Genomic DNA, 13,216 nt, shown 5'->3' on the forward strand with positions numbered 1-13,216 from the left:
ATGAAGGATCTTAAATGTCAGAGAACTGTGGGTTTTATCTTTCAGCAAGAGGGAAACGGTCTGGCTAAAGAGGCAATTAGGTAAACAAATCTTGAAAACAAGGGAGTTTTGACCAGATAGAAGAGTTGAAATTTTCTCAGCACCTGGATTTAGATAGCATTATTGTAAAGTCTTTGGTTTTGGATAGTTTTCTTTGAGCTAATAGCTTTAACTTCTCAGAATTCAGCTTCTAACAGGTAATTTCTGTTCTCTGATTTGCTCTGCAAAGTAATTTAACTGAAGAAGGCTTTGGTCAAAATGGTTTCCAAAAGAAGACTCCCAACATCTGAGGATAGAGGGAGCCTGACAGAAGATGCCTCTAGTAAGTGTCTAGTCATTTGTTGCTTTATTTCCTGTAGCAAATGTGTGAGGCACTAAAAGGGTTATAAAGTTCCTGCTTTCAAGTGCTGGAGTCACCAAGGCTTAATGGATGGGGCACACAGAATCTAGTATCAGGAGATTTGGAATGAAATTTCTGCCTCTAATTGCATGTATGACTTTGGGCATGCCCATAGTCAGTGAGTTTCAGTCTCCACATACGTAGGAGGAATCTACATACATAAGAGCTTAACTATTGTACATCCTTTAGGTGCTGGGGCACAAAGATACGACATAGTCTATACCCTTTATTTTTTATTTTTATTGTTTTTAAAGGATCTCTGGATTGGGTTGTATTTTAAACAAGCTCCCCCACTTCCCACCACTTTTTAAAAAATATTTATTATTATTTTTTTATTTTTGGCTGCATTGGGTCTTAGTTTTGGTATGCGGGCTCTTCGTTGCAGCATGTGGGATCCTCCTCTGCTGTGTGAGGGCTTCTCTCTAGTTGTGGCATGTGGGCTTAGTAGTTGCGGTGCATGGGATTAGTTGCCCTTTGGTATGTGGGATCTTAGTTCTCTGACCAGGGATCGAACCCTTGTCCCCTGCATGGGGAGGCAGATTCTTAACCACTGGACCGCCACGGAAGTCCCTTCCCTTTAAAAATCTTATGTCCCCTTTCCTGCCTTAAAAATGATGATCTAGATAAATGCTATGATGGTGATGTATAAAGGAAAAGCATCATAGCAAAGCAAGCACACCAGAGGCAAAGTAAGAGTACAGAATCTGTCCATATGAGAATGCAGTTGACAGAAGCCCTAAGAGTTCCAATGAGATGGGGTTGATAGTCTTTCATTCATCACACTCATCCACTCTATTAAGGCAATTCTAACGTTGCTTCATTAAGGGAGAAGAGTAGATAATCATACTTAACTTCAGGTACCTTTTTGTTTTTGTTTGCTTATTTTTTATTATTTCTTATGGGTTGAAAGCCTTGGGATGAAATCAGTCTGGGCTTTGTACTCAAAGATATGATGTAGGAGAACCTGCTGCATTCTTTCTACCTCTGTATCCTGATCGTTGGTTCTCAAACTTTGGTGTGCGTCAGGATTGTTACCTGGAGAGCGTATTAATAATTCAGATTCCCATGCTCCATCCCTGAAATTTTGATTCTGTAGCTCTGGGACATGACCTAAGAATATGCTTTTAGTAAGCTTCCCAGTGATTCCAACACAGTGGTTTGTAGACCACATGAGACACCCTGACTGCTTTAGAATTTGGCTGGAAAACACTCCTCTGGTCATTCTTGTTAGAGGTGGCTCATTTTGAATTCTTCAAATGAAAACTCAGTAGGTGAAAATAATTCGATTTGTTGATTGTTCTATTTGTTTGTTTGCAAGCCATTATTGCTGACCCTTGTTAGAGATAAAATTGCAAAGCAGCATCAGTTCCAGTATAGTTCTTCAGGAACCCATCACCTTCCCTGTTAGGGTTATTGTTCTAGGGTTTACATTTTAACCTTTGCTTTACTATTTGTCACATTCTTGAAAATTTTGTCTACTTTCAGAAGCCAGGAAACAGCCACTTTCCAAAAAGACAAAGAAATCTCATGTTCATAATGAAGTTGAAGAGAATGACAGTGTCTTTGTAAAGCTTCTTAAGACATCAGGAATTACTCTTAAAACAAGAGAGAGTCAGAATCAACTAGGTAATATTTTAATCAAAATCTTTTGTCTGGGTATAGTGAAAGGGCTCAGAACTTAATCATGGATTTTCTAGAGAGGCAATGAAGATTAGAAATGGGGACACCATCTGTCTTCAGATAAGGATGAAACTGAAATTGATTTTTAGAGAATGTTGTTATTCTCTTTGGTCCTGATTAATGCATGTTAAGTGAAGTATGTCTAATCCTTTTTTTTTTTTTTAAAGGAAGAATGTTATGTACTAGTATTACTTTATGTTTTCTTGTGAAAAAATAAATTGATACCTAGAGAGCAATTAGATCTGTGTCAGAATAATTTCAGAAGAAAATTTATAAAGCCACGTAAGGCCCTACTTTGGGGGCATAGATTATTCCATCCAGCTAAGGTTTTGGCTTTTTTTTTTTTTTTTTTAAGAATACTTAGTAGCTATCCTTTGTAAAAGCTAATTCTGTTTTGCAGTGGGTTTATAAGATTTGGCTCTGAAATTAGGTTGGAAATATCTTTATTGTTTTATCAGACAGGAACCTAGGTCTTAGGAAAGTAAAACTCTGGTAGGAAGTGTTAAAGACACTGGGGACCAACTAGTCTTCTTTCCTCATAGCTGTGGATCAAATCGTTTTCCAAAAGAAGCTCTTTCAGACTCTGAGGAAACATCCTTCTTATCCCAAAGTATGTATTTTCTCCCTAGTATTTTTGTTTTTGCCAGCAGTACTCTGGAATTGGGAGTTTAAAGACACTAGCATAAAGTTGAATAGGCTTGAATGATTTTAGCTAATCGACAGCAAATGTTAAACTAAAAATCTTACTCTTTTTTTTTTGTTTTTAATGTCACTAAGATAGTAGAAGAATTCGTTAGTGGCCTGGAGTCTTACATTGAGGACCAAGACAGTTTCAGGAACTGCCTTTTGTCTTGTGAACGTCTGCAGGATGAGGAAGCCAGGTGTGGAGACGAAGCACTGGACTGTTGCTGAAATTTAGTCTGTTACACTTAACTGGATTGGGAGGTGGGGTTGGGGCAGAATGTGATTTTTTGGAATTTTACTTTTGATTTATAGCTCTCTTTTCCTCAAAGTTTTAACCTAACCTTTAAATTATTAAGTTTATGATAACAAGACTAAGAACCAGAATGTTTTCTAGAATGTGTCTCACCTGTGTTGATACAGTTTCAACTCTACTTGTCTGTGACTTAAAAGCTATCTTCTTATGTTCTGTATTTCTTATCTAACAGAATAGTTTCTCCTTAAAAATTACATAGTTAACCAATTTTATGGAGAAAGGATAATAAAAACATTAAAACAAGAAAAACAAAATAGAAAACCAATCTCTCCCTTTTTTTTTTTTTTACAGCATGGGCACATCTTACTGTAAGAGCCTCATTAAATTGCTTCTGGGGATTGACTTATTACAGGTGAGACTGTGCCACTTTTTCTGTGAACATTTAATGGATGTGATTTGTGGTGTATGCCCAAGTGTAAGTGGCTGGAGCACAGGGCAGAGCAGGGTTAATGGGAGAGTTTGGGTTTGCAACAGTTTACCACAGCCCTGTTGCTGACATGGATCTTGTAGGGCAATATCTTTGTCTTTGGACTGAGCTGATTAACCCAATACATCTTGAAGCCTCATTTATCCTGGCGGCCTCTGATTCCTGTTTTGTAAAAAGCTTCATCCTGTGTGCTCTGAGTACCTTGTATATCTCTGCCATATTCACATCTGCATCATCTCCCATTTAGCTTCGTATTTGCTTATTAACTAGATCTTTCCCTTTTCCTCCTCCTTTCTCTCTTAATTTATTGATTAGACAATCAGTGAGATGTTTTAAACATCTCAAATTATAGAAATGTATATACAATGAAAAGTCTCCCTCCCACCCTGTCCTTCATTTTTCCTCTTTTCTTCTCTTGCACTGTTAATCTTCCCACTCTCTTTTCCTTTTCATTGGAAATCTTGAATATAATTTAGTTAGCTTAAATCTAAGAGCTCTCTTGTTCCTCCAAAGAGAAATCTTTTCTTGCAAACTATTTGATAATTTGTTAAAGCCTGCATATCATGGGTTAACAATTGTCATCATAATTAATAATGTTTTTGATTATCCGATTATTTTAATGTTGCCTTGATAGCCATTTTGTAATTTTTCAGAGGACAGATTATTGATAAATCTTTGTATTCCAACAGGTTATATTCAAAATATAGGCAGCATTCATGTGGACATACTTTTTTATTTTTACATCTTTATTGGAGTATAATTGCTTTACAATGTTGTGTTAGTTTCTGCTGTATAACAAAGTGAATCAGCTATATGTGTATATATATCCCCATACCCCCTCCCTCTTGAGCCTCCCTCCCACTCTTCCCTATCCCATCCCTCTAGGTGGTCACAAAGCACCTAGCTGATCTCCCTGTGCTATGCAGCTGCTTCCCACTAGCTATCTATTTTACGTTTGGTTGTATATATAAGTACATGCCACTCTCTCACTTTGTCCCAGCTTACCCTTCCCCCTCCCCGTGTCCTCACGTACATTCTCTACGTCTGTGTCTTTATTCCTGTCCTGCCACTAGGTACATTAGAACCATATATATTTTTTTTAGATTCCATATATATGTGTTAGCATACAGTATTTGTTTTTCTCTTTCTGACTGACTTCACTATGAATGACAGACTCTAGGTCCATCCACCTCACTACAAATAACTCAATTTTGTTTCTTTTTATGCCTGATTAGTATTCCATTGTATATATGTGCCACATCTTCTTTATCCATTCATCTGTCAGTGGACATTTAGGTTGCTTCCATGTCCTGGCTATTGTAAATAGTGCTTCAGTGAACATTGTGGTACATGTATCTTTTTGAATTATGGTTTTCTCAGGGTACATGCCCAGTAGTGGGATTGCTGGGTCATATGGTAGTTCTATTTTTAGTTTTTTAAGGAACCTCCATACTGTTCTCTATAGTGGCTGTATCAATTTACATTCCCGCCAGGTGGACATTCTTATAATGAGAATTTCAATTATAGCAGGGTTTTTCCTCCAAGAACTCTCGTTGGAGAGAATTACAGCTAATTATACATTTCTGTTGTACATTTCGAGACAATCTCCTAACTCCCTATGTCTTCTTTTTTAGCCTGCCATTATCAAAATCTTATTTGAAAAGTTGCCAGAATTTCTTTTCAAAAAGTAAGTGGAGTTACTCTGGAATGCTCAAAGTACCCTGGTGTACTTATGTTTCTCTCTGAAAAGGTTGCTCTGAAGCATCATTGGTATGTCTGAAGATCGTATTTATTATGACTCCAGATTCTTAAATGACTACTCAAGTTTTACTGGGGTGACTTTCTTTGAAATTTTATCTATTTATATGTCCATGTATTCCTAGAAGGATACACAATAAACGGGTAATAATGGTTGTCTCCCAGGAGTGGAGCCAGTTGGCTGGAGTTATATATTCTCTGAATGCCTTTTACCTTTTCAATTTTATACTTCATGTGTGCTACCATTTTTTAAAATTTACTTTAAGGGAATTTCCTGGCGGTCCAGTGGTCAGGATTCCGGGCTTTCACTCTCTTGGGGCCTGGGTTTGATCCTTGGTCGGGGGAACTAAGATCCTGCAAGCCGCGTGGTGTGGCCCAAAAAAAAATTCTTTTTTACTTTATAAAATAACTAAGGGACTTCCCTGGTGGCACAGTGGTTAAGAATCTGCCTGCCAATGCAGGGGACGCGGGTTCGAGCCCTGGTCCAAGAAGATCCCACATGCCGCAGAGCAACTAAGCCCGTGCGCCACAACTACTGAGCCTGCACTCTAGAGCCCGCCAGCCACAACTACTGAGCCCACATGCCACAACTACTGAAGCCCACGCACCTAGAGCCCGTGCTCCGCAACAAGAGAAGCCACTGCAATGATAAGTCCGCGCACCACAGTGAAGAGTAGCCCCCACTCGCCATAACTAGAGAAAGCCTGTGCACAGCAACGAAGACCCAATGCAGCCAGAAATAAAAATGAATAAATAAATTTACTTAAAAATAGTAATAATAAAAAAATAACTAAGAGAAAAAAAGAACAGCCTAACAGAAAAGTAGATAAAGGTCATTAATAGACAATTCACGGAGAAGAAATACAAGAGCATTAAACACTTTTTTTTAATGCTCAAGTTCATTAATAATCAAAGACAACAATTTCAAACAGTAAATAGATTTTTTTCCTTCTCAAAGGATCTCCCTTGTTGAGTGCGATGAACAGGCATGCTCATATATCACTGGTAAACATATAAAGCAATGTAATTACTCTGAAGGGCAGTAGGTTGTGTGTATCAAAACCTAAGATTTTGCATACCCTTAAATGTTCAGCCATGCCTCCAAATTTATCCTAAGGCAATACCTCTGAATGAAAACAGTAATGAATAATATTACCATTTAAAGTAACAAAAATTGTAAACTGAGATATTCAACTGTAGGAGATTGGTTAAGTAAATTAGGTATATCCACATAATAGAATATCATGTGGACATTAAAAATTATAAAGAGGATTATTTAATACCATGCATTAATTGAAAAAAAAGGCTACAAATCAGTATTTACAGTTCCACTCAGTATTTTGTTTAAAAAAGGTACATACATACACATTTACATAGATAAATATACACATGTATATCAGTGGTGGACCTCTCTGGGTGAGAGGATTTAGGTAATTTTTATTTCCTCCTTTTTAATATGTGCTGCTTCTGGGTCTTGTATGTAACAATAGTAAACTTGAAGATTTATCTTTGGAGATTCATGGTTTGCCTGAATGGCTTGCACTGTGCTTTGTGTCCTGGCTAAGTCTTTTTTAGCAGTTAAATTTGTCTATAGTAAACAAAGACTGAGAATGCTGTTCAGAAGTGCTGGAGGTGGTCCAAAAGTTAGATATAGGAGGCTGGGAAGAAGGCAGAGACTGTCATTTTAGGGGAAATAATACTGGGAAATTATTTATAATAATTTATTATGAAGATTAATGAATAATAATTAATGATTATTAATAAATATTGTTATATTAATGATAATACTAATACTGAGCCAACTTCTCTTCATCCTTAAATGGTTTTTAGTACTTTGACATAGTCTAAATCTGACCTGTTTCCATAGTGGTAAAAATTACTTGCATTTTTTGGTACTTACCACATTGATGTAATTAGTTTTTTACCTTTTATTTTATTTATTTAGTTTTAAAATTTATTTTATTTATTTTTAAAATTTATTTTGGCTGCTTTGGGCCTTGTGCGCAGGCTTTCTCTAGTTGCCGCGAGGAGGGGCTACTCTTTGTTGCGGTGTGTGGGCTTATTGCGGTGTCTTCTCTTGCTGCAGAGCATGGGCTCTAGGCGCGTGGGCTCAGTAGTTGTGGCTCGCGGGCTCTAGAGCGCAGGCTCGGTAGTTGTGGCACATGGGCTTAGTTGCTTTGCGGCATGTGGGACCTTCCCGGGCCATGGCTCGAACCCGTGTCCCCTGCATTGGCAGGCGGATTCTTTTTTTTTTTTTTTTTTTAATTTTTATTTATTATTTATTTATTATGTTTATTTTTGGCTGTGTTGGGTCTTCGTTTCTGTGTGAGGGCTTTCTCCAGTTGCGGCGAGTGGGGGCCACTCTTCATCGCGGTGCACGGGCCTCTCACTATCGCGGCCTCTCCCGTTGCGGAGCAGAGGCTCCAGACGCTCAGGCTCAGTAGTTGTGGCTCACGGGCCCAGTCGCTCCGCGGCATGTGGGATCCTCCCAGACCAGGGCTCGAACCCGTGTCCCCTGCACCGGCAGGCAGACTCTCAACCACTGCGCCACCAGGGAAGCCCGGCAGGTGGATTCTTAACCACTGCACCACCAGGGAAGTCCCAGTTGTTTACCTTTAAAAACAATTTATCTTACTCAATTTGTTAAAGTTTGTTACCTTTATTTTTTTAAATTGTTCATATATTTTAAGAGATACTCTCCAGACCTTTCTTCCCCTCTCTAAACCCTCCCCAGATATAGCCACTAACAGTTTAGTGCGTCTTCTTCCAGACATCTGTCTCAACATACATAAGCATATGTCTCATGCTTTTTTTTGTATTACCTGTGTGTTTAGCACAGTGTGCAACGCATGGTAGGTGTTTAGTAAATGTTAACTGAATGGCTGAAAATGTTACATGCAGTATTAATGCTTGCTGCTGTGTAAGTCAGAAAGGCTACGTTCCTGACTTCTCATCCATCCTAACATTCAGCGTGAACAGTGATGGACTCAACATGCCTCGACTCATCATCAATCAACTGAAGTGGCTTGACAGAGTTGTGGATAGTAAGGTAAGTTGGGGACTTTTTCTGTCTCTTGGATTTATAGAGAGTATGTTTTCCACACTTAACAACTAAACTTTTGGCATTTGCATGTTATTTTTTCCTTTCTAAACAAAAAATTCATATTTTTCTATCCATTATCTTTTTTAGCTTTAATAATTTGAAAACCATGGTTATTTCACCCATTAAATTTCTCTAAAATAAGACATGTATCTAATCATGATGACTGGATGTCATTTATTAAATAAATTAAATATTTGGAAGGAATTCATTAACTTCTCAAAGTACAGAGATTATTATTATGTTTTATTTCCCAAAAGCAATGAGATCCGAAACCATCCTACTTCACTGCAAATGTGTTATTTTAATTACACATTGAGGAAAATTTCTTTGGGATTATGTTACTTGTTACTAAGCACCTTGGTAAAGTTGAATCTGTTCTGAGCCTATTGCTTAAGGCCCATTTCTTTTCAGAGTTCTTAAATCATTCTACTAATTTTTGTCAGACATTCAAAGGCTCAATCTTTATTTGGAAGAACATGAGTTTTGGAATCTCATCTGGGCTGGAATTTTGGGCCTGCCACTTATTAATTGTGTATCCTTGAGCAACACATATCCCTACATTTTAAAAATGGGAATACAGTTGTGAAGATTAAGTGAAATAAAGACAGTAGAAAAGGGAAAAAAAAAAAAGCAAAAGAACCCCCAATTGTTGGACTTCCCTAGCAGTCCAGTGGTTAAGACTCTGCACTCTCCCTGCCAGGGGCCCGGGTCCAGTCCCTGGTCGGGGAACTAATATCTCACAAGCTGCTCGGTGCAGCCAAAAAATTAAAAAAAAAAAAAAAAAGGTATTAAATAATATGCCATCCAGCCTATTTTTTTCTATGTACCATCTCATGTGTGAAAATCTCTGGGTCACTTACCTCTGATTTTAGGCTTTGAGCTTGAGTGTGTGTGTAGTTGTCATATTGTACACAAAATAATTCTAGCTCTACTTTTCATGAGTAGGAAGTCTTTCTCTATTCTGGGTAGTGTTACAATTCTAATAGTCTCCTCCACTGCAGGATCTCACCACCAAGATCATGCAGCTGATCAGTATTGCTCCAGTGTACCTGCAGCATGACTTTGTCACCAGCCTACCTGAGATCCTAGGGGATTCCCAGCATGCTGATGTGGGGAAAGAACTCAGGTGGGTAAGCACCTCGTTGGCATCTTGAGCAAGACTTCACTTTGGGAGCCTTATCACTGCAGTATAAAAAGAGTAGTAATAATGTGTTTCTTATTTTATAAAAGAGGATGATACCCATCTTTCTAGGGTATGGAATTTGACTTGCTTTTCTAATAATGAGTGGTTTTTTTTTTTTGGCTGCGTTGTGTCTTTGTTGCTGCGCGTGGGCTTTCTCTAGCTGCAGCGAGCGGGGGCTACTCTTCGTTGCGGTGCACGGGCTTCTCATTACGGTGGCTTCTCTTGTTGCTGAGCACAGGCTCTAGGCACGCAGGCTTCAGTAGTTGCAGCACAAAGGCTCAGTAGTTGTGGCACGTGGGCCCTAGAGTGCACAGGTTTCAGTAGTTGTGGTGCGTGGGCTCAGTAGTTGCAGCATGTGGGCTTAGTGGCTCCGCGACGTGGGATCTTCCTGGACCACTGATCGAACCCTTGTCCCCTGCATTGGCAGGCGGATTCTTAACAACTGCACCACCAGGGAACTCCCTGGTTTTAACAATTAATTAATTAATTTATTTTTGACTGTGTTGCGTCTTCGTTGCAGTGCGTGGGCTTCTCATTGTGGTGGCTTCTCTTCCTGCGGAGCACAGGCTCTAGGTGTGCGGGCTTTAGTAGTTGTGGCACGCGAGCTCAGTAATTGTGGCTTGCGAGCTTTAGAGCGCAGGCTTAGTAGTTGTGGTGCACGGGCTTAGTTGCTCTGTGGCATGTAGGATCTTCCCGGACCAGGGCTCAAACCTGTGTCCCCTGCAATGGCAGGCGGATTCTTAACCACTGTGCCACCAGGGAAGCCCCAATGAATGTATATTTGAGTAGATCTGTATACTTTCTTTCTTTTCTAATAATGAGTATATATTTGAGTAGACCCGTGTATGTGTCATGAGTATGAAGTCTGGCTTAGGATTAGGTGTGTAAAAGTGATTTTCCCGTCATTATTTGCCCAGCTCTGTTAAAATTTGCACACCTTCTCTCTTTCTACTATTCACAGTGACCTTCTAACAGAGAATACTCTGCTCACTGTCCCCATCCTGGATGTCCTGTCTAGCCTCCGACTTGAGCCGAAGCTCCTGACTAAGGTAGGGAGGACTCTGCTCTCCAGAAAGAGCGCCAGCTTGCTCGCTTCCCAGAACCAATGTCAGTCAGTCATTGCCTTGGATCAATCGCGTATAATGAAAATTTCATTTTGAAACAATGCTGAATGACATTTGCTCTCTTTTTTCTTTTCAGTGAATTTCATATGCCATACTATGATAGACTAACTGCTCATTTTTAATCAGTATGTTTTAGTGGAAATCTTCTGTATTGCCTGTATAGTTACAAACTGCTCCCATAGGAATAACAACTTTTTATGCCTTCCTCTAACCAGTGGAAAATTCAGCCTCCAAAATTAAGAGAAGAAGACTTTCACGTTTATCACCTGTCTGTTTTTGAAGAAGCTGTAGCGTTAACAATTGAAAGCTTGTAATTTGGAAAAAAAATAAAATGAGACGTTTTTCTTCCAAAATTACAAGTGAGAAAACTGAGTGAGAGAAATAATTTTTCTAATTTTACCTAACGAGTCAGTACTAGATTGAGGCATTAACATGAAAATATGTAAGGTTTTTGTGCTTTTTATGTTTAGGTCCGCAAGTTAGTGATGGGTAAGCTGTCATCTGTCACGTTGGACGATTTACCTATGATCATCAAGTTCATTCTTCATTCCATAACAGCCACGGATGCACTTGAGGTACCCTACTGTTTCCCAACAAACGCTGTAGGCAGCTAGATCCTAGCAGGTACAGGGGGTAGCAGTGGTGCCCTTGTGAGACTCAGAAGTCAAAAAAAGACTAACCTTGAGGAAGATACATCAAGATAAATCATTTAAATTAATCAGTTCTAATTGCTCGTCTCCGTCCCAAAACTAATTGATAATGCTGATTAATCCAGCAGGGGAGAGAATGGAGCTACTACCCAGACTTGTTGTTCTGTATAAGCTGCTACAGGTTATATTTGCTATTTCAGTGTAATGCCTGAAGGAATTCTGAAATTTTTTTTGTTTTTTTTTAAAGATTTATTGATTGATTGATTGATTGCTATGTTGGGTCTTCGTTTCTGTGCGAGGGCTTTCTCTAGTTGCGGCAAGTGGGGGCCACTCTTCATCGCGGTGCGCGGGCCTCTCACCATCGCGGCCTCTCTCGTTGCGGAGCACAGGCTGCAGACGCACAGGCTCAGCAGTCGTGGCTCACGGGCCCAGTTGCTCCGTGGCATGTGGGATCCTCCCGGACCAGGGCTCGAACACGTGTCCCCTGCATTAGCAGGCAGATTCTCAACTACTGCGCCACCAGGGAAGCCCGGAATTCTGAAATTTTAAAGAGCATGACGGGGACTTCCCTGGTGGTCCAGTGGTTATGAATCCACCTTCCAATGCAGGGGACACGGGTTCAATCCCTTTTGGGGAACTAAGATCCCATGTGCCACAGGGCAGCTAAGCCCATGTGCCACAACTACTGAGCCCACGCACCACAACTAGAAAGCCCATGTGCTGCAACTACAGAGCCCGAGTGCCACAACTACAGAGCCCATGCGCTCTGGAGCCCGAGCACCACAGCTAGAGAGAAGCCTGCACGCCACAACGAAAGATCCCACGTGCTGCAACAAAAGATCCCACGTACCACAACTAAGACCTGATGCAGCCAAAAATAATAAATAAATAAATATTTTAAAAAATAATAAAGTAAATAACATGGCATACTATACTCACATTAGCTATTTTCATCAGCTGCCTTTTTCAAAATGCCTTGTTTAACAATACATTTAATTAGTTAAGTAAGTAAAACACTTTATTTATTTTTGTCTGTGTCAGGTCTTAGTTGCAGCACATAGGATCTTTCGTTGTGGCACGTGGGCTCTTCTCTTGGGGCACGTGGGCTTCTCTGTGGTTGTGATGCACGGGCTCCAGGGTGTGTGGTCTCAGTAGTTGCGGCACACGGGCTTAGTTGCCCCGTGACATATGGGATCTTACTTCCCCGACCAGGGATCAGACCTGTGTCCCCTGCAATGGAAGGCGGATTCTCAACCACTGGATCACCAGGGAAGTCCCAACAATACATTTAATTTAATACTTCTTCCTCAGTCTTTCAGGAGAAAGTTACGGTTTTTCTATTGAAAGAATAGATTGTGCCTATCTGCTGTGAATGAGCAGAACACATAGCTAATATTTATTTGCCTTAGGTAATTTCTGAGCTTCGGGAGAATTTGGATCTGCAGCATTGTATTTTGCCATCATGGTTGCAGGCTTCTCAAAGCAAGTTGAAAAATAAAGGACAAACGAGGTATAAACTCATGGACAGTTATCACCCTTTTTCTCACATAGGCAAGGAAAGTTTTCTGACATTTATCCTGAAGCCAGGACAGAAGATCTTAATACTTAACAACTACAAATAGTGGTAGTAGTATTACAATCATGTACTACTATACAGTTTTTCAAATCATATTTCTATGTGTAAGTATCTGTATGTGTGTATATGTGTGTGTGTGTGTGTATTCCCTTTGCTCTGCAGATCAATTCCAGATAGACTGCAGTACAATTTTACTAGCCATTGTACACATGAAGTTGTGACTTGTTTTAAGGCACATTGTACACATGAAGTTGTGACTTGTTTTAAGGCACATGGCTA

The 13,216-nt window shown here is 39.7% G+C and overlaps 1 protein-coding gene across 11 annotated transcripts in view; it reads left to right on the forward strand.

Annotated features, from left to right (window-relative positions):
- FANCD2 (FA complementation group D2) overlaps nt 1-13,216 on the forward strand; it is an 89,716-nt gene that overhangs the window by 35,171 nt on the left and 41,329 nt on the right. For all 11 annotated transcript variants that reach the window (XM_059940301.1, XM_059940302.1, XM_059940300.1 and 8 more), the window contains 11 exons: nt 269-361; nt 1,925-2,065; nt 2,662-2,729; nt 2,897-3,000; nt 3,408-3,468; nt 5,178-5,230; nt 8,272-8,350; nt 9,406-9,530; nt 10,549-10,636; nt 11,182-11,286; nt 12,771-12,871. In XM_059940301.1, the coding sequence (XP_059796284.1) occupies nt 298-361; nt 1,925-2,065; nt 2,662-2,729; nt 2,897-3,000; nt 3,408-3,468; nt 5,178-5,230; nt 8,272-8,350; nt 9,406-9,530; nt 10,549-10,636; nt 11,182-11,286; nt 12,771-12,871 (989 nt within the window). In that variant the 5' untranslated portion in view covers nt 269-297. The remainder of the gene's footprint in view (nt 1-268; nt 362-1,924; nt 2,066-2,661; nt 2,730-2,896; nt 3,001-3,407; nt 3,469-5,177; nt 5,231-8,271; nt 8,351-9,405; nt 9,531-10,548; nt 10,637-11,181; nt 11,287-12,770; nt 12,872-13,216) is intronic.

The sequence above is a fragment of the Balaenoptera ricei genome, chromosome 11 (assembly GCF_028023285.1).
Source record: "Balaenoptera ricei isolate mBalRic1 chromosome 11, mBalRic1.hap2, whole genome shotgun sequence".
NCBI classification, from domain to species: domain Eukaryota; kingdom Metazoa; phylum Chordata; class Mammalia; order Artiodactyla; family Balaenopteridae; genus Balaenoptera; species Balaenoptera ricei.